At 39.0% G+C, this 22,049-nt stretch overlaps 2 protein-coding genes across 8 annotated transcripts in view; both read right to left on the bottom strand.

Moving 5' to 3' along the window:
- The window catches only part of ERLIN1 (ER lipid raft associated 1), a 36,264-nt gene extending 23,966 nt beyond the window's left edge, over positions 1–12,298 (bottom strand). The window contains exons 1-6 of one of the 4 annotated variants that reach the window (XM_055252254.2): positions 11,526–12,298; positions 11,078–11,201; positions 9,321–9,402; positions 4,797–4,843; positions 3,726–3,787; positions 1,539–1,664 (exon numbers count right to left, since the gene is read on the bottom strand). In XM_055252254.2, coding sequence (XP_055108229.1) covers positions 1,539–1,664; positions 3,726–3,787; positions 4,797–4,843; positions 9,321–9,402; positions 11,078–11,190 — 430 coding nt within the window. In that variant the 5' untranslated portion in view covers positions 11,191–11,201; positions 11,526–12,298. Of the gene's footprint in view, positions 1–1,538; positions 1,665–3,725; positions 3,788–4,080; positions 4,201–4,796; positions 4,844–9,320; positions 9,406–11,077; positions 11,202–11,297 lie in introns of those variants that run through there. The other 3 variants (XM_055252260.2, XM_055252267.2, XM_055252307.2) reach the window with 3 other exon arrangements.
- Positions 12,299–13,929: 1,631 nt separating this feature from the next.
- The window catches only part of CHUK (component of inhibitor of nuclear factor kappa B kinase complex), a 47,864-nt gene continuing 39,744 nt past the window's right edge, over positions 13,930–22,049 (bottom strand). Inside the window, exons 17-21 of one of the 4 annotated variants that reach the window (XM_055252132.2) lie at positions 19,920–20,016; positions 19,479–19,626; positions 18,809–18,942; positions 16,406–16,505; positions 13,930–15,156 (exon numbers count right to left, since the gene is read on the bottom strand). In XM_055252132.2, the coding sequence (XP_055108107.1) occupies positions 15,127–15,156; positions 16,406–16,505; positions 18,809–18,942; positions 19,479–19,626; positions 19,920–20,016 (509 nt within the window). In that variant the 3' untranslated portion in view covers positions 13,930–15,126. Of the gene's footprint in view, positions 15,157–15,354; positions 16,506–17,995; positions 18,231–18,808; positions 18,943–19,478; positions 19,627–19,919; positions 20,017–22,049 lie in introns of those variants that run through there. The other 3 variants (XM_055252140.2, XR_008652399.2, XM_063627540.1) reach the window with 3 other exon arrangements.

Raw genomic sequence — 22,049 nt, 5'->3', positions numbered from 1 at the left:
TTAAACTGTCTTTACTTCCCTTTTGTGTGGGAAAAAAATTGTGAGGAATTATCTAATAAAGAAATTAAGGAATGAAGATGACAAGCAGATAGTCTGTTTATCCAATAAGTTCACCCACTAAATGTATTACTTAACTATGGATAAGCTTTTTTACTGGGTAACTTATTAGACTTATTTACTAGATAAACAACTACTGGGTAAAATATGTTGATCTAATAAATGGAGAATCTGGATCTCTAGTATCTTAATTCAGGGCTCTTACTCAATATGTATCCTGTTTCTCAAAGAAAAGCAAATTTCTATCTTCAGTAAATCTTTACTCAAATTCCCAAATAACTAAACTTCATTTCCATGGATCTCAGCCTTACTGTTATTTTGGATTTAAAGAGAGAGAGAGAGAGAGAGAGAAAAGCTCATAGAAAAGTATTTGAAGTACACACAGCATGAACACTTGGGCTTGTAACTATGCACTTTCTATTCACCTCAATGGTACTTTTACTATTTAAATGACTGGTGGTGAGACAAAGCAGGACCCATCAGTTTCCTCATATGCCACTTCAGTGGTTGACAATCACCAAAGAGGACTCAATTCGTAGATTTTAAATTGATTATTCTTGCTTATTCCTTCATCTTAGAAATTCACTAAAAATTTCAGGAGGGAAAAGTGAGCTACCAACAGCAACAACTCATTCCCTGGTCAGAACTTCCACTATCATAAATGAAAAGCAAGTCGTACAGAAGTGAGTTAAGAAAGCAGGGCTGATACTGCGATCCTTAGAAAGGCCTTTTGTAAACTCGTCCTTGGTTGGCACTTAGGAACTTGGATTTGTAGAAGGGTCCCACCATCCCCAGAGCTAATACAATTGACTTGCTGTGAACTGTTTATACAATGTGGTTTATGCCAAACACCTGCATTCCTTCCAGGAGTCTGGAATTTTGATATGTGGTAGGCAGAGGGTGCCTACATAATCAGCCCCCAGTGAAAACCCTGGGCAATGAGTCTCCAATGTGTTTCCCTAGTAGACAACATTTCACATGTGCTGTCACAGCTTGTTGCTGTGGGAATTACGCACATGTTTGACTCTTGGAAGCCTGCACTTGCTTTCCTCTGCACTTTGCTGTTGTGCCTTTTTCTCTCACTGATTTTGCTTTGTACCCTTTGGCTGTAATAAATCTTAGCTGTGAACACAACTATATGCTGAGTCCTGTCAGTCTCCTACCAAATCATCAAAAATGGGAGCCTCAAGACACAGGTTTCTAAGTTTTTCAAATTATCTATTAAAACACCAACAAAGCTAATTTTCAATAAGTTATTACAGTAAAAACAGAATACAGTCTGTGAGTAGTTTTTCCAATCTCTACCGAGTTATATAAAAAATTTTAAACTTAAGATAAAAAATATTTTAAAGACAATTGCTCTATGATAAATTCAGAAGAAATGCTTAAATAGCACCAAGGTTTACCAATATAACCTCAATAAGTAAGTTGAACTAGATTTCCAATTGGCTATTTACATATATAAGAATTAAGACACTTACCAAACAGTTCAATGTAAACTTCCTGAAGTGTGTGGGCACTGCAGAACTGGTTCAGCTCATGGTGGATTTTATTGAAGATTAAGGTCTTATCATAATCTGCAGTATAGTTCCTCACGATATCAAACACTGAAGGAGAGGTACAACCCATGTTTGTTTTACCCAACAATGACATAGGTACCTTCAAATTCAGCCAGGGTAAAAGTCAGGGTGATATATAACACATGAGGAAAAGTGCCAACAAAATAGTGAAACCAAACACCACAACTAACAAATCTTGATGTGTTGCTTGTGCTCAATTTTCCAAATTCCCTTGCATTTGTAATACGAATGCCAAACACCTGCTGTTTAGCCCGTCAAACGGGCTAACTTTAAAGTCCACACTAAAGTATCCATTATTTTGGAGGTAAGAGGGAACTATTAAAGTTTTCAAGCAAAGGCATGACAGTCAGATTTACGCTTTGGCCAGCAGTGTGAAGATGAACTGAGAGGCACAGAGATCAGAGGCAGGGAAAGCATAAGGCAATTACTGTAAACGTTTAGCTAAGAGGTAAACAGAGACTAGGCAAACTGAGGAACAGTAGAAATAGAAGAAGAAAGCAGTTGCAAAAGACCATTTTTAAAAAGGCAATTTTTTAAAGTTGTTAAAACATTAACTGAGCTGGGCTTTGTATCAGGTAATTTACACAAATTAGCACTGAATTCTCCTAAATTTGCATATTAGGAAACTAAGAACCAGAGAATTTTAGACATGCCCAAAAGGTACATACTAGACCATGTCAGAACCTGCTCTTTATCTACAAAAACATGCTGCTTTCTACTTCTGTCTTCAGATCCAAGAATTTGCTCCACTGGCCTTCCCATGTGGGATATTAGATGCAACTGGATTTCAAATCACGACTGGGCGCGGTGGCTCATGCCTGTAATCCCAGCACTTTGGGAGGCTGAGGCGGGTGGATCATTTGAATCAGGAGTTCAAGACCAGCCTGGCCAACATGGTGAAACACTGTCTCTACTAAAAATACAAAAATTAGCCTGGTGTGGAGGCATACACCTGTAGTCCCAGCTACTAGGGAGGCTGAGGCAGGAGAATTGCATGAACCCAAAAGGCAGAGGTTGCACTGAGCTGAGATCGTGCCACTGCACTCCAGCCTGGGTGACAGAGCAAGACTCCACCTCAAAAAAGAAAAAAAATTAATGGACAGGCCATTAATAATACTTAATGACTAAATCATTTGCTTGATTATTTCCCAAATGAATTATATCTAAATAGTTTCCTATTTAATCTCTGGCTGAAGAATCATCAGTCCCTTCCCTTTTTCAATCATAATCCATTCCAATGATTTGTGATCAAGGAAAGGAGATGAAAAAAAGACAAGGAATATGTTTAATCTATGAAAAATATAATCCAAATGCCCTTGACAGTAATACGCCTGCTCTCTACTCTGAAATCTTTTCACTATTTGTGCCTGTACCGGTGATGTGAAATTTATTACGACCTTACATCCCAACATATCCTTTTTTAGGTCTGTATTATGTCTTCTCAAGTAAAATTAAAACTCCTGAAGGCAAAGGCTATAATTTCATCTTTTCAACTTATTCTTGCCAAACACAATATTCTGTACATACTAGACATGCCAGTTTTATTAAGAAGCATGCATATAAAATGGCATATCTTTCTTCAGGGCTTCTAATTAAGTTTTTGATTACAACAGTACCTACCCACCCCATTATCTGTAGGTTTTCATCTTTTATCAAGAAAATGCTTTCCCCACACTGAAGGCTTTCAGACTGCTTTGCAAATTATAGCAAATCTTAACTAGAAAATACTTCTCTTTGATGGCAAATCAGTGTGGGCCAAGGAATTGATCAATTACAGATTTCTAACACCCAAGGAAATTATCTCTCATCCTGACTGGATACAATACTACTTTCCTATTCTAGAAATAACCAATGACCAGTTTGCTCTTGGAAACACTAAGCTCAGAGAAGAGTAACTTGTACAGTTGCAGAAAGTCAACTCTGTCCAGAACTTCTGACCTATTTTTGCCTCTATTCCCCAGAAATTTATTAATCAGTGATCAATGAAGTCATAAAACTTTCAAAGTACCCTTCTATTCCTCAAAGAATCTCTCAGCTATAAATCCTCTGGCTATAACTATAAAAACCACAGGTAGATGGGTAACATACCTGCATAAGGAGCCAACATATTAACCACTTCTATTCGGTCAATATAGATCATGACCCCACCACTAAAAACAAAGAAAAAAAGTGTGAACTACTAAAGGCAATCCATAAAACACAGTTACAGACAGACCTGGGGAGAAGCTGATAATCAAACATACTAATATTCACTTAAAACACAGACAGAGTTCGCTTCCTTTTTCATAGCATTTCTGTCCCTCTATAGATGTCAATGTCTTTTGTACACTTGTAATAGTCATTTAAAATAAGTAATTTAAAAAATACCTTGAACTTTACATTCTTCTTTTGGTACAATTCAATGCAGTGATTATACCCTAGAAATAATTTGGGCCCTGCTTGCCTTTCTTTCCCTAAACCTCTTTAGGACAGCAACTCTCAAAATGAGGTCTTCAGACCAGCAGTATCAGCATCACCCAGGAACTTCTGTTAGAAATACAAATTCTCGGGCCTCACTCCAGACCTATTGAATCAGAAACTCTAAATTAGATGGCATTTAACACTACAGATGAGAAGAAGGTGGGATGATTAATTTTAAACTATGTTTTATTAAGCACCTATTCTAGGCCAAGTACTGGTTAGGCACTTCATATACAGTAATTCTAATCCTTAAAACAACTCTGCAAGGTGGATTTTACTGCCTTTTATAAATGAGAAAACTAAGTTTTAAAGTGTCAATAAAGGAATTTGCTGGGGAAAGAGGTATATAAAAACTGTCTGTACTTTTTGCTCAATTTCACTATGAACCTAAAACTGCTGTAAAAATAAAGTCTTTAAAAAATAGTCAATAAAGCAGATGAAGCAGTGCTAATACACAGTTAGGTCTACTTGCTCTAAAACTCCAGTTTTTTCCAATAATACCATAAGAACAATAATGGTTCTTAAGATGGAAAAGCTCCTATTTGGAGATAGGCCTTTGCTCAAACAATGCTCAGATCAGAAATCCCCTTGGGTTAACTATCATGCCTATCTGAGAGATGTCTAAGTGATGATCATAGCTGTAGGAACAGAAACTCTATCTGAGCTAAAGGGAGGCTGGTAGGCAAAGAGAAAGCTTACCTTGTTCCACAAGGCACATTTTTAACTTCATCAGTTTGTAGTGTTGTCTAGGGAGGAAAAGATATCTCATCAACACTCAAGACACACATTGTCAAAAAACTACTGGTACCAGAGGCAATCTCTGGAGAGCTGCTGACAGTAAGTACAGCAGAGCTCCATCACAATTTCAGTTCCCAAATATTAGCTCTCAGAATAGTCATTTCTTTTTGTATTCTAGTAGAAATTAAAGACTTGAGACAAAAAATATTTTACAGCAATTTTTTTTTTTTTTTGGAGACAGTCTTGCTTTGTCACCCAGGCTGGAATGCAGTGGTGCAATCTTGGCTCACTGCAACCTCTGCCTCCTGGGTTCAGGTGGTTCTTGTGCCCCAGCCTCCCAAGCAGCTGGGATTACAGGTATGCACCACCACGCTCAGCTAATTTTTGTATTTTTAGTAAAGATGAGGTTTCACCATGTTGGCCAGGCTGGTCTTGAACTCCTGGCCTCAAGTGATCCACCCACCTTGGCCTCCCAAAGTGCTGGGATTACAGGCGTGAGCCACTGTGCCTGGCCTACAGCAAATGTTTGAATCAAGATTCACTGGGAAAGGTTCAATGTTCAGTCTGCTAACAAGTAGAAAACTCTTCCAGAGTCCCTTACCTGCCTGGAGCTGGCCAGGGGTTGTAAACAACACAGCTTGCTCACACAGATACTCTGGCTAGGACTTGCACTCTGAACTTTGATTCCACTGCTAATATTACTATTTATGTTGAAGATAAAAGAGATTCTATGCACACAAGTACTCTAGGACTCAAAGCTGCCCTTGAATCCAACAGCAACCTTTCTTCTCTAAAGCTGTGGTCAACATTTTAGTTTAGTACCTAGTGATCTCTCACATGTCCTATTCAGTTTCCTTTTTAATAGAAGTGCTACCACCAGTACTGCTTCCTCCTGGTGAACCAACAATCTGGTACTTAATTGCTTTGCCCTTGTCACACCTTTGTTCAGATCCAGAATGAATGACTTCCTGCTGTACTCTAAGGCCTCAAATAGGTCAGCACCTAATGAGTACATTCTAGACACACTGCATCTTATCAAGCACAAAGCAAAGGAAAAAGGAATCACAGTCCCTGTTTCCAAAGAGTTCACAATCCAGCACAGGAGACAAAACCTTACAATGCAATCCATCAACAGGTACAAACAAAACAAAACAAAACAAAAAAACAAAACCAAAAACACAAATTATAAACTGAACTGTTAAGTGGTAAATTACAGAAAGTGAAAAAAATAGTAGTTTGAAAAGCTCTCTGAGGTGAAGGATTTATAAGCTAGGTCTGCAGTGCGAGAAATAAGAACAGATGAGGCAGAGGAACATCTTAAGCTCAATAAATATCCTACTGAAATACACACAGTTGAAGACAATATGTGTATAGGCGAACGAAAGTAGATAGGCTTGCCTGGAGCAGAAGGGACAATTTGGATGAAAGATGAAATTCTGACAAGAGACCATGGTGATACTAGATAGAGGGCCCGAAATGCTGGCTGGGGAGTTTGGGCTCTCTCTAGTTCACCTTATATACAGTCGCAAAACGAACCACTCAAAAATATGTTTACTTAATTCCTTTTCTCATATGTGGTGTAGTTCTCATTCTCCATCTTATATGGAGGTAAGAAAATCAGCTGGGAGGCTAAATAATTAATTTAGATTAATTCAGTAAAGGCCATGAAAGCTGTCAATCCAGACACAATAGAGGAGGTATCTGATACTTAGTTGATATAAAATTCCAGGAGGGGAAAGAATAAAAAATAACTCTTAGGTTGAGACATTAGAATGATAGTAAACATTGGTGGCAGTTCTAGGTTAAGAGGATTGATGAAGAGACAAATTCTATTTATTTCCTTTAAAACATTAATTCAGTTTCCATATTCCACACCAACTTTAAATACACACTCCTATTTAAACCAAAAGGATATTCTCTAGCCAATTTTCAAACTGAGAAGAACTAGGAAAGAGTTTAAATGTTAAATCTTCCATTTAACACCCTATCTTTATGTACTTTTATATTTTTTTTATGTCCTCTTAAAAATTACTTTCCCAGTATGACAGAAAATTTATTTAAAAAGTGAATCTATGGTTACTTTATGAAGGCTGAAAGTTTTCATATAATTTGTCTATTGCTTTTTCTTTTTACATCATATATGGAATTTCACATTTATATACATTCCTTTCAATTGCCAAGTTTGTTAAACCATTTGTTTATCTGGACTATGTCTTCTAATACGTTCCAAAAATTCCTAAAAGTAAATTTATGTCTTACTCTGCTAAGAACACTTTTTTTTTTTTTGAGACGGAGTCTTGCTCTGTCGCCCAGGCTGGAGTGCAAGGGTACGATCTCGGCTCACTGCAACCTCGGTCTCCCAGGTTCAAGCGATTCTCCTGCCTCAGCCTCCCAAACAGCTGGGATTACAGGCACGCACCACCAGCTAATTTTTGTAGAGAGAGAGTTTGACCAAGTTGGCCAGGCTGGTCTTGAACTCCTGACCTCAAGTGATCTGCCTGCCTCGGCCTCCCAAAGTGCTGAGATTACAGGCGTGAGCTGCCACGCCTGGCCAACAACACTTTTTAAATACGTTTTTATTAATATAATTATTTCCTAGAATGTTACCGTTTTACACATAAAGAACATTCCTATTTAGTCACACTGGCTGGCTCTAGCCCATGTAAAACTTTTTTGTAGATGCAAAGTACTTTAGTTTACACTGAAGTCTCTGCACTAATTTCATTTACATCTCTTATGATAGTTTATTATTAAATATATACACACACTATATTTGTTATATATATATACACAATTAAACTCCAAAATCTGTTTACTATTATCTATATCTCCTTTATTTATATTTTTGCATCAGTATGACTTAACATACTAAGCATGAAGGCAGAGACAGATCTACCTGGCTTTGAACAAGATCTATTTGTTAGAGCCTTGATTTTTTTTTTTTTTTTTTTTAAAGAGACAGAGTTTCCCCATGTTGCCTAGGCTGGTCTCAAACTCCTAGGCTCAAGCGATCCACCTTCTTCAGCCTCCCAAAGTGCTGTCAGGCGTGAGCCACTGCACCCGGCCTTAGAGTCTTGATTTTTAAGGGCCTAATGCTGCCATTGCTAACATTATTATAGATTGTTTCGGCTGTTGATTAGGTCATGTAATTAAAATTCTTCCTTTCACAGAAGACTAACTGAAGTCTATGACAGTTAAACAATTTTTCCAAAGTCATGCCACCAACTGGCGGCAACGCCAGGTCCCCATGTTCATTACACCACATTGCTTCCTGAGAAATCAGCTCAATTTAACAACTTCCACCATAGATAGAAAGCCAGAAATATAAATGTGTTACAACTCCTGTCTTTAAGAAAACTGGAGCCTTTCTGGAAAGAAAACACACAAAAAACTTAGCAGACAATGCAAGACAACAATATTAAAGAAAATAAGACAAGGGCCAAAATTTACAATATAGACTTTAAGAGCTATAGATCAGAAGAGGAAGAATCTGGGACAAGCCTTTAAAAGCCTGGCAAGATTTAGACAGGAGAGAAGGAATGGAGAGTGAGATGGCAGATAAAGAAGTGATGGCATGAACTAAGGAAAGAATGGGTAAAATAAATATGGAACAACATATGGAAATCAGTCTGATTAGGGGAAGAATACATTTCACTTCAGTAGACACAGTTCTTTCCCTAAGCCATCTAAAAGGGGACAGGAAGAAAACCTAGGGGATTTAAGAATTTATAATTAAACTCTCACTTAGCAGGAAGCCTAGACATAAGATTACAAGATTAAGTAACATAGAATTTTCCTGAGTCCTGAAAAATTAGCAGCAGATGGCAAACTTCTGAATCCAAAGATTTATGATCACACTGGGCTTGCAAAAGTGGTCACAGCCTAATCCTGGTTTTGTCATCTTGTTACACTGAAAGATACTTATTTTATTGTCTCCCATGGCCAAGACACTTTTCAACGATTAGACACTTATTTCAAATATCCTGGGATGCCATCAAAATATAACATTCACTAAGGTTCCACATAAAATTGTGCTTAATATACCAGGAAAAAAAACATGAGACAGAAAGGCTGTGTATAAAAATTTTGATCCTCCATGTTAACAGTAGCCCAGGAGCCTGCCTCTATGGAAACCAAACACTGTTCTAAACCACATAATCACTGGTTTGTATGTCTAGTTGTGTTTCTAATTCTTACTTTTATTGTGACAGCAGCAACAGAAAATTTGCTATATACCACGATATAGATGGTAGAAGTCAGTCCTTCCAAGCTTCCTGGTTCATACCTTTAATTCATTTCAAGTAAGTGAGGTGGTTTAACATCGTAACTTGTGTTGTAACAACTGTACTCTGAACGTTAACTCCTGCATTTAAGTAAATACCACCATCTGCTTAAGCAATAAGGAAATCTATCTCCACCCACAAGTGTGGTAACTCCTGTCACACCTGTCTATCTGGTACGGGGGCTTCCCTAGGAATCACTCACCTGCACAGATCTGAACGTAGTAATGAAAGGCAACATGATATGATAGCCTGGTCCACTGGGGCTAGTTAGTAAAGCTCCTCCCCTGCAAAAAGATGTTTCAATTTGACAAAATTATAAAAAGAAAAATTATCTTTCCAAATCTAAAATGCTATAATACTCACTCTTGCTCATGCTGCTGACCTACTAAAGCCTCACTAATATGAATTACTCATAATGAACAACTGCTTAAAATACCTCCACACCTAAAAAGGGAAAAAGATCAAATTAAACTGTCAATGTTCATTACACCTTGTTTCATAAGCTCAACCAACCGTACCTCTGGGTCTCCAGCACTGCTCTCAGGTTCGAAGGATTCTCCTCGGTCTTTAACCTTCTGAGAAATATTTGTTTAAAAAATTCTAATGGCTTTCAGTAGAGGTACATTAATTGTACATAACAAGAGCCAAATCAAAATATATAATACATTTAATCACCAGGTTGAAAAAAGACAACGCAAACTTTGAAGTAAAGAGAAAATTTCTGAGGCTTATAATTCTTTCAATCTATCTGCAAGGTAATTAAAATACTGGGAACATAAAACTTCTATATAAAAACAAAAAATTAGCATGAAAAGATGAAGGGTGACAAGACTATACAAATAAATAGGATAAGGGCTTGTTCACCAAATCCTGGAATGTGAAAACTATGAAAGCAAGCCCTGGAAATTATAAAAAGGAGGCATTTGGGGAGCAAAGAAAATAAAGTCCTATTTTGCACCCTGTAAATTCGTAGAACTTAGCTTCCCGTCTTGAAAATATAAACACGTTTGCAAAGTCAAAATAACAAGAAAAGATGAACTGTTTAAGGTTCATCACTAATTCTTTGAGTCATTCCTTGAAATGTCCTTTCTCTGGTTTTACTGTCAGAAAGACAATGCTAAACTGGAAGGAAATCTGGACTAATCTGTAATTTCTTATGCTAGAGCTCCATCTGCTAAGATATACCATTAAAATTGCTCTTTTTCTAGGATTCAGGATGGATTTGAAAGTAGAAATATCAGTTTTGAGGGATAGTGGAAACAAGCAAAAAGTTGACGCTCTTTTTGAATACACCATTAATTCCAATTTCTCCACAAACTGGCCTCTCTCTTACTAGTCTGTATGTATCAAAAGGAACTTGTGGTAATTAGGCTGAAGGAAAAGCTAAGCGAGCTCAACAAGAGAGCAACAGCTCCCACATCACTCCTGTCCCCAACTTGAACAGAAAACAGTAAGGAGGGAGGAGGATGGCCCATCAGTGTTGTGCTTATGTCCCTGGAAGTCCAGGGACATAAGCACCTTCATAGTCATCACGGTGTTACAAGACGTAACCAGACACTGGAAGCTTTTAAATGAAAAAGTCTAAGAAACAACCATAAACATACAGCATCTATAGCGGCAAACTAAAGCCTGTACAGTTGGACGAACTATAATTTATCCATCTCTTCAGTTAGAGGTAGAGTGACTACTTCCCTTCTTCCTTCATTTTTCTACAAATAATTGAGTTTGCTGTGTATAGGAATAACCGTAGGGAGACTTAATCTCTGCAACAAAACGAACATAGCACTAAAACTGTCCAACATCTGGAGGGCGCTCCGCAAAAGCCCGCTTCGACCCCCGTGCTTTCCCTAGAGATGGGACATGCGCCCCCGAACGTTGCAGAGGGAACAACTTCCCAGACTCCACTATGGAGTACCCTTTTTTATCTGCTCTAGAGCCCTGACTGCACATGCCGCTCACCTGTAGTACACAGCCAGGTGGCCCTCCTCAATCTTGTGGATGGAGGCGTAGAGCAGGACAGCCACCAACCCCACCACTGCAGCCACCAGAACCCGGGCTTGAGTCATATTCATTCTCGTTCCTCCTGGGAGCGGAAGAAAAGGACCCTCAGTCCCGTGAGTGACAGGTCCACCCCCTCCAGTTTCTACCCTCTCCCTCCGGAAACTTGGCGCTCTCTCACAGGCTGAGCCGGGGAGTCCAGTACCCCCGTCCCCTCATTCTTCCCTTCTGGCGGAGCCCGCTGACCCCTTGCCAACTCCTCCGCCCCCGGAGGCCAGTGGGCCGCCCCTGCTCGGTGAGCTTCCTGAAATCCCCTCTCCCAAGGGTCGCTCCCGGGTGGAAGGCACTAACTGAGAAGAAGCCCAGCCGCAGGCTCGCGAGGAAAACCGACCCCTCGGCCGCGCCTCACCGATCAGTGACGCATCGCACCCGCCCGCACGTGCACCCGACTCCCGCGCCGAGCCAACCGCCGCCAACAGCCGGCCCCGCCCACTCGCCCAGCACTGCGGCTGCGCGGGGACGCACACGGCGTAGCCCCGGCCCGAGGCTAGTGAGACGGGGAGCGCATGGGACAAAATTCTTCTAGCCGCGGGCCGCGCAGGCTCCTTTGGAGGCAAGTCGCTCTTTTTCTGTACACTGCTGGTTAACTGCTCCGGAAGAGGACAGCCGGGGGTCTGGAGTGAGCAGCGAAGCACAGAAAAGGAGAGGGCCTTTCGGACAAGGGACTGGTTGGTTTGTTCTTGTGCAGAGAACCCACTTGCTCACTCTCAAACGGTAGCTGTTCGGTTTATTTGTCCTTTTGCAGTGTATGCGGAGCGCCACTGTGTGGCACGCACTTGCTTCCGGCACATATCCTGCACTTCAGGAGCAACTAAACTTGTTGCAAATCAAGTGCTGTGAAAGTTCAGAAGAGGAAGATATTAGATATAACGGCATCGTTCTCTCGTTTTTTAAGTGTTCCTATTATGTGCCAGAATGCTGGTCCAGTGAGGGCTTTATGAAGGCCATCCTGACTACAGGAACAGAATTGCTAAGCACATGGGGCGGGAGGCGGAGGGAATCCTCCAGGGAGACCAAAGTAAGTACTTCAGTTTCCTTGAAGGCTTGTGTGATGGGAAGGAGTGCTATGGTAGGCGTCACTACGTATTCTGTTCGTTTTAAATTCTAAACCATGTGCACATATTGCCAAAAATAAAAAAGGGAAGGAAAAAGGTATAGTTGGGAGGTAGATGAATACAAGAGAAATTAACGGCATTAATGGTTTAAGCCTTGAAAGGCTAGAGGTGGAGCTATAACTGGACAAGGTGGACTAGGGTTGTAAAGTCCTCTAACCCAACGGACGGGGTGGGGGTGTGTGTGGGTTGGGGATGAAACTGTTCCACCTCAGATCATCAGGCATTAGATTCTCACAGGGAGCCGGCAAACCTCACACGTGCAGTTCACAGTAGGGTTCGCGTGCCTATGAGAATCTGATGCCACTCGCTTATTTGACAGCAGGCAGAGCTCAAGGCGATAATGCTCACTCGCCCGCTGCTCACCTGCTATCGGGCTGGGTTCCTAACAGGCCACTGTCTGGTACTGGTCCGCGGCCCAGGGCTTGGGGACCCCTGCCCTCTTGGGTAGGGAAGTATGGGAAAGCAGTGCTTTAGGGCCAATGAATCTATAAAACGGCTGAAAGTGGAGACAGACTGTTGGCAAGGAAGTCAAGTGGTTAGGAAACTGCAGGCCCAGGGTTACTTAGTAGTGGAAGTAAGAAGAGGTAAATAGAATCAATTCGGCTTCATTAAAGGAAGCCTTCCCAGACCACTCTACCGACACCCTTCAATAAATACACTTACCTGTATCATTCATTTGATTTTTATTATCTAGGAATGTCTGGGACGTTATCTGTTCTAAATAAATGATATTTGCAGAGCTTAGCTATTTTAACTTCCAAAAAACAAAAAGAATGGAAAATAACTTGCTCCACACCCTGTTTTCTGTAGACATTCTCTGAAGTTTTTCATAATATTGCTCAAAGAATGAAATGTATACAATTCACAACTGCCATTCCCCTCTGTAAAGTTGTTACCACCAAAAAATAGTGGTCCAACTCATGCATCAAAAGCAAGTTTGGGGGTCCCACTATAATAGTCTGTTCTGACTCACACCATCTGCCCAAATTATATAGATCAGGCTGCCCTGACATAACCCCAGCCACACACCAGCAGCGGCCCCCACTCTATAGCAAATCTTTCACCAATTATTAAAATATTTAGAAAATGCATGACCATTGAAAAATAATCCTTAACAGTAATTGCAATGCTTGGATGGCTTGTAATGTTCAGACTCCCAGATAAGCAGTTTTACTATACTGCCTATGTTGTTTCTGATCTTGCCATCTAGCTTAATATCCTCCAAGTAACAGGTACCCAATAAATGTTTATTATTAAAATCTTCTAAAACTAGGGAAACGAGAGAGACTGCCTATTATAACAGATGACAAACAGTGGTATGTGATGACTAAAAAATTTGGTTGACTAGGAAAATGATACTACTAGCAAAAATGGGGATGGTGGGGCTGTGACATCAGTTTATAGGGCAAGAATTGAGCATGTTTTTTAGATGTAGATAGTGGTGATAGGACATCTCAGAGGAAAACACTCTTAAAGAAGTTGCCCAATACTACCTTTACCATAAGTCCTGTTATTCCTAAGGAAAGTACAGTTATTCTGTGCTGTTAATTCCACTTCATGGAACCTCCATATTTTCCTATGCTATATTCAACTGTTTTATTATAATCTGATTTTTATAATGAATAGAGATCAAAAAAGTAATTTAAAAACCATTTAATACACAAAGTGAAAAACTGTTAGAATATAAAAGCATTTCACATTTTTTAAGACAAATAATATCTTCTAAATTACTTAACAGATGACAGAGGTCCACAGTCCTTTATCTGAAACGCTTGGGGCAAGATGTTTCAGAATTATGAAATTTTAGATTTTAGAAAAGTAATTTTGTGCATATACCATACTACATTAACCAGCCCTCACCAGAGTCTGTGGCAGCAGCCCTCCCTCTCATCATCAAGCAGCAAAATAAAGGAATATTCACACTAAATGGGATAAAAAGATTCAAGGTCAGTTCAGATTAGATTGCAAGCAAATAAGTTTTGTCACCAAGCTTATGGAAACCTTGTTTTCAGAGCTTTTTGGATTTTCGAATTACAATTACAGATAAAGGAGTGCAGACCTTTATAAATTTGTGTGACAAGACACAAAAGATTGTTTAAACAAATGACTCATTTTTACAAATGAAAAAACATGTAATTTTCAAATACAATATAAATTAACAGGCATCTTCTCTTTGATATTATTAAATGTACATCTTAAATACATATACACATAACAACATGATTTATGAAAGCCAACTAATATTAGAAGCACAGATACACAATCCCTTCAGTGAGAAGGGGATACTGTTAAATTTTCAGTCGGATTTAAAAATGATTACACCAACTCCTTATGCCAGGAAGAGCACCTGTTCAGTGCAACACAAGGAGGTAGAATTTATTCTTCAAGAAACAGAACTTGTGAGCAGCCTTTTTAGAAAAAAACACAGGTAGACAACTTTTACTTAAAATACCTGTTAGTTGAGGTTTTCTTCTCTGTATACAAAACTACATTTGGCCTTACACCCAAAAGTTAAAAGTTGAAACTAACACATAGAAGGTATTTTTAATCAGTTAAATAAGTAATGTTTTACCAAGACTGAAGGCAAATGTGTCATGATGATGCTTCTAAATAGTTGTGGTATTAAAACAAATATTCAAACAAGTACGAGGCTTGAATTACTCAAAAATGTTATACTTGTAAAATCATGTTCTTCTGATCGTAGTAGAAATGTAGTTTCTGTTCATAGCCATTTCTTCCATTGACTGATGTCTGAAGAATGGTTTCAGGGGGAAAAACACATTTCCAACATGTATAGCACTTCCATAGGTTTGGGGACAGTGAACAAGTGACAACTCATTCTGTTAACCAACTCCAATCAAGATTCTAAAACCAGGCATGAAAAAGTTACAATTAGATGTTGAATATAAGTGATAAGTATATGGGTGTTCATTTTTTGCAAGTTTTTTGTCTGTTTGGACATTTTATAATCAAAAGTTCAAAAATCATTTCATTTACCTTATTTCCTGATTTAAAAAAAATTTCAGAGTTTTTTTCATAAATATTTGAAGCAAACAATTATTCTTTCCTTTTCTTTTTCTTTTTTTTTTTCTTAAGAGAGCAGGATCTTGCTATGTTGCCAAGCTGGAGTACAGTGGCTATTCGCAAGTCCAATCATAATGCACTGCAGCCTTGAACTCCTGGACTCATGCAATCCTTCTGCCTCAGCCTCCCTAGTAACTCGGACTACAGATACCTGTCACTATGGCTGGCCACCATTATCCTTTTTTTTTTTTTTTTTTTTTGAGACAAGGTCTCACTCTGTCACAGGCTGGAGTGCAATGGCAGGATTACGGCTCACTGCAGCCTGAAACTCTTGAACTCAAGCGATCTTCCTGCCTCAGCCTCCCAAGTAGCTGGGACCACAGCTGTGTGCCACCACGCCCAGCCAATTTTTATATTTTTTATAAAGACAGGGTTTCGCATGTTGGCCAGGCTAGTCTCAAACTCCTGGGCTCAAGCAATCCACCTGCCTTGGTCTCCCAAAGTGCTAGGATTACAGGCGTAAGCCACCATGCCTGGCCGCTGCTATTTTTCTTAATGAAAGAGGAAATATACAGAATTGATATTAAGACTAAATGCAGCAAAAGTTGATTCAGTAAACATTTTATTGTAATTTCCCCAAGTTTTAACAAATCAGTAGTTTATAGTAACCAAATCTTAACACACACTTTTATTATTACAACTATATTAACGTAATTTATTTTCTATTCGGGAGGTACCATATCTGAATTAAAGTACAAGTCCCATCTTAATGGAGAAAACTGATTGCTGAAGCAAAAAGGTACAGAACAAACCATTCAATTTCAATGGTCACATTGTGAAGAAAGCTTACCACTCATTTAATTTGACCAAAAATGCTATTATTGAAGATAATTGATGACATAATCCTAGTATATCCCTGAGTAACAGCAGATAAGGATTTAAGGTTGAGGATATTCCCCAAATGCTCTTTCCTCTTGAGTTCTTCTATTTCCCATAAGCATCCCAAATGCCAGATAAGGCTAGCATGGAAAGTTAAACCTTTTGCACCCAACATAGCCAAAGCAGGCACCCATATCCACACAAAACTTACCATCATACTACTGCCCTGTTCCTCATTTGCCTCATGAATAATAGTGCTTAAATGGCCAAGGCAGTTCAAATTTTCTTCTATCATTTGTGCTGAAGTCTCCCTGTGAGATGAAAGAACAAAGCCTTTTCAAACTCAGCAAAAGGGCATATGAATTTCCTCTACTTTCTAGTCTTCTAGGTTAGCATGATCACTAGCCTTCCTGTAACCCAGTACCCCAGTGCAATTGACTCCTGTAGTCTTTAGTTTCCTCATCCCTCCCTACAGAGGCAGAGTCCTGTTAAGACCAGGCTGCTGCCTCTACCTCTACCTAACTCTAATGATAAGAAGTCCACTATAACTCAGCAATCTGACTTTCCTCTGAAACGTAAGAGGCACTTATGTACAACTTGTTTTTCCCCTGAAAATGTAACTGGGGAGGAAAAAATCCTTGTGGCAAAGACAGATGAAATACCTCTTTTTGTTTCTAAATACTTCTCTTTCCTTAAAAGTAGTAAAAACACCAGCATGCATACTTCACAGACACAAATGTAGGGGAGAAGAGAGAAAAGTAAAATCTGTTCTGTAGAGATCACAGAAAGTGAAAAACTCATTAGAAACTACAGATGATAGCAATGAAACAAAACAAGCAAGCTGATTCCTGAGGACAGCAAAAGAAAACAGTGTGGTGGGGGAGCTACCCAGAACCAAGAAGTATCCCTGGAAGTTCATATTTGAAGGCAGTCCTGATTGTGGTTTCTACCTTCATGCTGTCCTCTTCTATATGGCCTCTATATTCTCCCTTTGCCAATCCTCAGTCCCCTAACAAGAGTCAGTTTTAGGTCATGGATGATAGCCACTATTAGCTTAGAATGACATTCTGATTCAGCTCTTATCCAACAGATGGAAAAATTGTCAAACAGTTCCCAATCCTTGGTAGTTAAGTACCACAGGTACATAATCGAAATCAATTTTCTTATACAATGTATTCTGGCTGGACATGGTGGCTCATGCCTGTAATTCCAGCACTTTTGGAGGCTGAGGCAGGTGGATTACTTGAGATCAGGAGTTCGAGACCAGCCTGGCCAACATGGTGAAACCCCGTCTTTACTAAAATACAAAAATTAGCCAGGTATGGTGGCACGTGCCTGTAATCTCAGCTACTCGGGAAGCTGAGGCAGGAGAACTGCTTGAATCTGGGAGGCGGAGGTTGCAATGAGCCAAGACTGTGCCACTGCACTCCAGCCTGGGTGACAGAGTGAGACTCCGTCTCAAAACAAAATATAATGTGTTCCTTCTAGAAAATACATTGAAAATATCTGTCAGGTATACTTTTGCAAACAACCACACTTCAAATTGGAAATTACCTGTATTGTGGTGACATTTGTAAACATTAACAACCGCTAAAAAACTTAAATGCCTTTAATAAAGGCAAAAAAGTAAGTAAAGTATTAAATTTTACTTCCTTCAACTCTGATTACTGGAGTATTTTGTAAAGTCTATATATTTAATTATAGCCTGTGCTACAGTTGTAGGTGTACTGCATTGGGCCACATGTATAATGACCCCAAGATATATACCCTGGAACTTGCTTTCTTTAAAAAAATAAAATACCTGATATCAGCTTGCCTTCCTGCCATGTGCTTTTCTCTCATAAAAGTGGAGTACAGAATGTGCAACTGCATGACCTCCTGAGCAGTGATGTAACATGGCTGCACTTCTGCAAAACTAATTATGGGCAGAGCTTCCAGGAAATGCTGGTGCTGTAGAGGTCTCCATGAGTTGTGAGAAAAGCGACAATACACAAGCTAGCAAAGAGCCACTGGCTTTGGATACGGCACATCTTAAGCTGAGAAAATAACAGAAATGGATAGTCATTCAGCTTTTAGCAAAGAGCAGGAATTAATAAAATATAGGGCTTGGAATTTGAGTTCTTGCAAAACTGATTTAAAACACTGAAAAAAGTCTAATCTTAGAAATACAAAGTTATAAAATAGATCTCAAAAATTTATTAGAAGGGTAATCAAGGATCCCAAAAATGATAAATGCAAAATGATAGCATAATTTCTCATAAACTGTTAATGAAGGAGTAAGGTTTGAGTAAAATAAAGCAATAAGCCAATAAAAGAAAGGACTTGGAACTTGGACTGAGCTAATAATAGGCAACATTTGCTGAACATTTATTTCCCAAGCACTTTATATACATTGTCTAATCAAATTTCCACAGCAGTTCTATGAGACATTCCTGTTTTACAGGTGAGGAAATATGAACATCAAAAAAGTCAAGTAAGTTGCCTAAGATTATTACAAAGGGATAGTCAGGACTCAACCCTGGTCTGAAGACACAGAAGACTACCTTAACTACTGCCTCATTCCTATACCACTGCTATGAAAACACAGCTATCTATTGTTACAAAGTAAACCCACCCATCTTGAGGAGTTACCACACATGACAGAGAATGATCATGTTCTGCTGAAGTCGGGGGCAGCCATGCTGATGTCTGAGGGGTTACTGCACCTTCTAGACTGGATCCTACAAGGGACCGGGCAGAACTCTGTGTCTGAAGGAAAAGAAAAAAAACATCAAAAGATTACAGGCAAGCATCTCTGTTGATTCACACAATTTCTTACCATATTCCTAAGACTTACATTTCCATTACTACTTATATGCACAACCAGAGTATTTCAGTACAAAACTATTCCCACCTTTATACGCCATTAGTAACCTGTCCTTGGACCCTTTCTTCATTGACTAAAACCAAATATATCCACTCATCTTATACCATTTTAGTTGAAGAAAGAAAAAAAAAAAACAGTTGAATAGATGGTCAATTTCATTATCTAGGCAGGTACATCTATCCCCAAGTTGGGTTGGAATACCACAGTGGTCAAGGGCTAAGAGGAGTATAACAACAGAGAAATTGGAAAGGAGAGATCTCAATTGCTAGTCTGGACACCAAGCAAGGAACATGGATGTCATCCCAATGCAAAATATACATGTCTTCAAGAGGGCCCACCTCATGCTGATAAAAATCCCCTTTGCAAGGAATAACAGCAACTCAATGTCACATTAAATAATTCATTAATAATTACTTACACAGGCAATTTTAAGGAGATGCCATATTTCTTTCTGCCTTTTTCCCTGCATGAACATGACAGTATTGTCAGCTTCTTTGATATTACTGAGGGCCACTTCCACCTTAGGGAGTAGATCAATAATCTTCTGCTTACAGCCCAACAACTTGCTGGAGAGATTAAATCAGTGTCAGACACTTACACATGCCCCAAGACTGTACACCATATTCCCAAAACCCAGCTGAGGAAATGAACCACAATCAGTATCAGATCTAATGACTTATCTCCAAAGTAATGCATACATAAGGACACATAAATGCAGATAGCTATGGCCAAGCTACCCAAGGTATTTTCAGAATTCTTCCTGGGTAAGTATACTTTACCAAAGAGGGCTTTTGTACTTTGAGAGGAATCAGATAAACGTATCCTTGTTTTTCAGTAGGAAATGAAGCAATTTTCCTACCTCAAATGACCAAACAGCTCCTTGAGCACACGGTCCTGACTCTGCACAGTGTGCACAATGATTTTCACCATCTCTGTGCTGTCACTGTAGGAATGATCTATAAAAGACATCAGTTAGTGGATATAACCTTTCTTCTGTAACATATCAGCCTCCAAACAAAAAATTCCTCAAAAATCCCTGAAACTCTAAAACTAATTTTAATTAATAAACATCTCCATTTAAATTAAAAATTGGGTTAAGATAAAAGATACAAAGATTACCTATAAATAAAATCTAGTTATATATAAAAAATAAAGTTTGCATATGTATAATGTATACATAAATTTATCAGTAAGAGACCTTAGTTGCCTGTGCTTAAGAAGAATAGTCTTGGCTATCTTTAACCCATACTAACCCAAGCCCCAGACACAAATGCAGCCTCTGGCCAAGGGAACAATTTTTCTTGGATGATTAACCACATATTTAGAAACAGTAGGACAATTCATCAAACTCTCATTGCCTAAAGGAAGGAGGCCCTTGAACTAGGTTGCTTGGAATTTCATGTTTATCCATCTGTTTACAGCCCAGAAAAACTTTGAAAAAAGCTCACTGAAACCAACTAGTAAAGGGACCTGTAGACATCCTAAAAGTTCCATTTGAGGGCAGTATGACATCTTAAAGCCAACTGGCAGCAGCCAGATACCCTCAAATGGGATAGCCGTTGGTCACAATGAGTTCTACAGTTTAAAATGTGACCTCAATTTCAAAAAAAAAAAAAATTCATTAATTGTTATATTTCAGAAAATGGCTAAAGGAGTTGAAAGTTGTTCATGCATCATGCTGGTATTTTCTTTGGACGATAATTAAGCCTAAATGCAATAATAGTAATATTTGCTACTCTCTGCTTATAATTTTCCCATTTAATCCTCACAGCAGTCCTGTGAGAAGATTACTTTTGTTACCCCCATTTTACCAAAAAGGAAATGATGAAAGGAGCATCAAAGGAGGTTTAAAAAACGTTGTGTCCTTTGTTATCACTGCAAATACTTCCCCCATAGCCCAACTTTATTCCCCACACATCTCTGTTGTCTCCTCCTCACCAACAATCAAATGCAAGGCTCCAAAAAGGTTCTTCTTCAAACAGCATTCCTTCCTAAATACCATGGACCAAGCCAAGAGCTTTCTCATATAACTAGCTCTTTAAGATAGTGAAAGCCCTGAGAACTTTAGCCTTCTCCAGCATAGAGGATGAAGAAAGCTAGTTTTAACTATTTCAGATGAACAAGAGATTCAAGTCAACTCTAAGCTAGAAAAGACAATAGAGGCCACAAATCAAGTGTGATTATATAATAGGCCCCAATGACAGACATAATCTTGTTACAGTTTGTCACTCAAGGTGACACTCAAGCTACCTGGGTAGCAATTTATTTCTGAGCTTCATGATATGTTGACAGGGCTACCTCAAAGTTTTAAAAAATATAACCTAAACAAATGCTATCACTGTGTATCTGTGGTATCTGATTCATTAGCCAGAAGACTGGGAGTCAGAATTTTTTTTTTTTTTTTTTTTTTTTGAGATGGAGTCTAGCTCTGTCACTCAGGCTGGAGTACAGTGGCACAATCTCGGTTCACTGCAACCTCCGCCTCCCTGGTTCAAGCAATTCTCCTGCCTCAGCCTCCAGAGTGGCTGAGATTACAGGCGTGTGCTACCACGCCTGGCCCAGAAATAATTGATTAAAGAAAAAGAATTGGACTTGCCCTATTTGAAATCTTAGATTTTAATATTTTACTCTAGCTACAACTTCTATCACTTAAATCACTATTTTGTTAACATCTTCGACCTTTTTATCCTCTTATTCCATCAGCAAAATCCTAACCTTAGATTAATCCAACCATCTGCTCTATCAGTTCCTGTATCCAAGCTACTAAATTATCAACAAAAAATTAATATTACTGTTCACTACTTGTCACTGCTAATTCATGGGTTTTTCATTTCTGCTCTGGGTACTTTTTTTTTTTTTTTTTTTTTTTAAGAGAAAAAGTCTTGCTCTGTCAACCCAGGTTGAAGTGCAGCAGTGTAATCTTGGCTCACTGCAGCCTCAACCTCCTGGGCCTCAAGCGATCCTGCTACTTCAGCATCCTGAGTAGCTG

This window comes from Symphalangus syndactylus, chromosome 2, assembly GCF_028878055.3.
Source record: "Symphalangus syndactylus isolate Jambi chromosome 2, NHGRI_mSymSyn1-v2.1_pri, whole genome shotgun sequence".
Classification (NCBI taxonomy): Eukaryota; Metazoa; Chordata; class Mammalia; order Primates; family Hylobatidae; genus Symphalangus; species Symphalangus syndactylus.
This window is presented reverse-complemented; position numbering and strand designations above follow the sequence as displayed.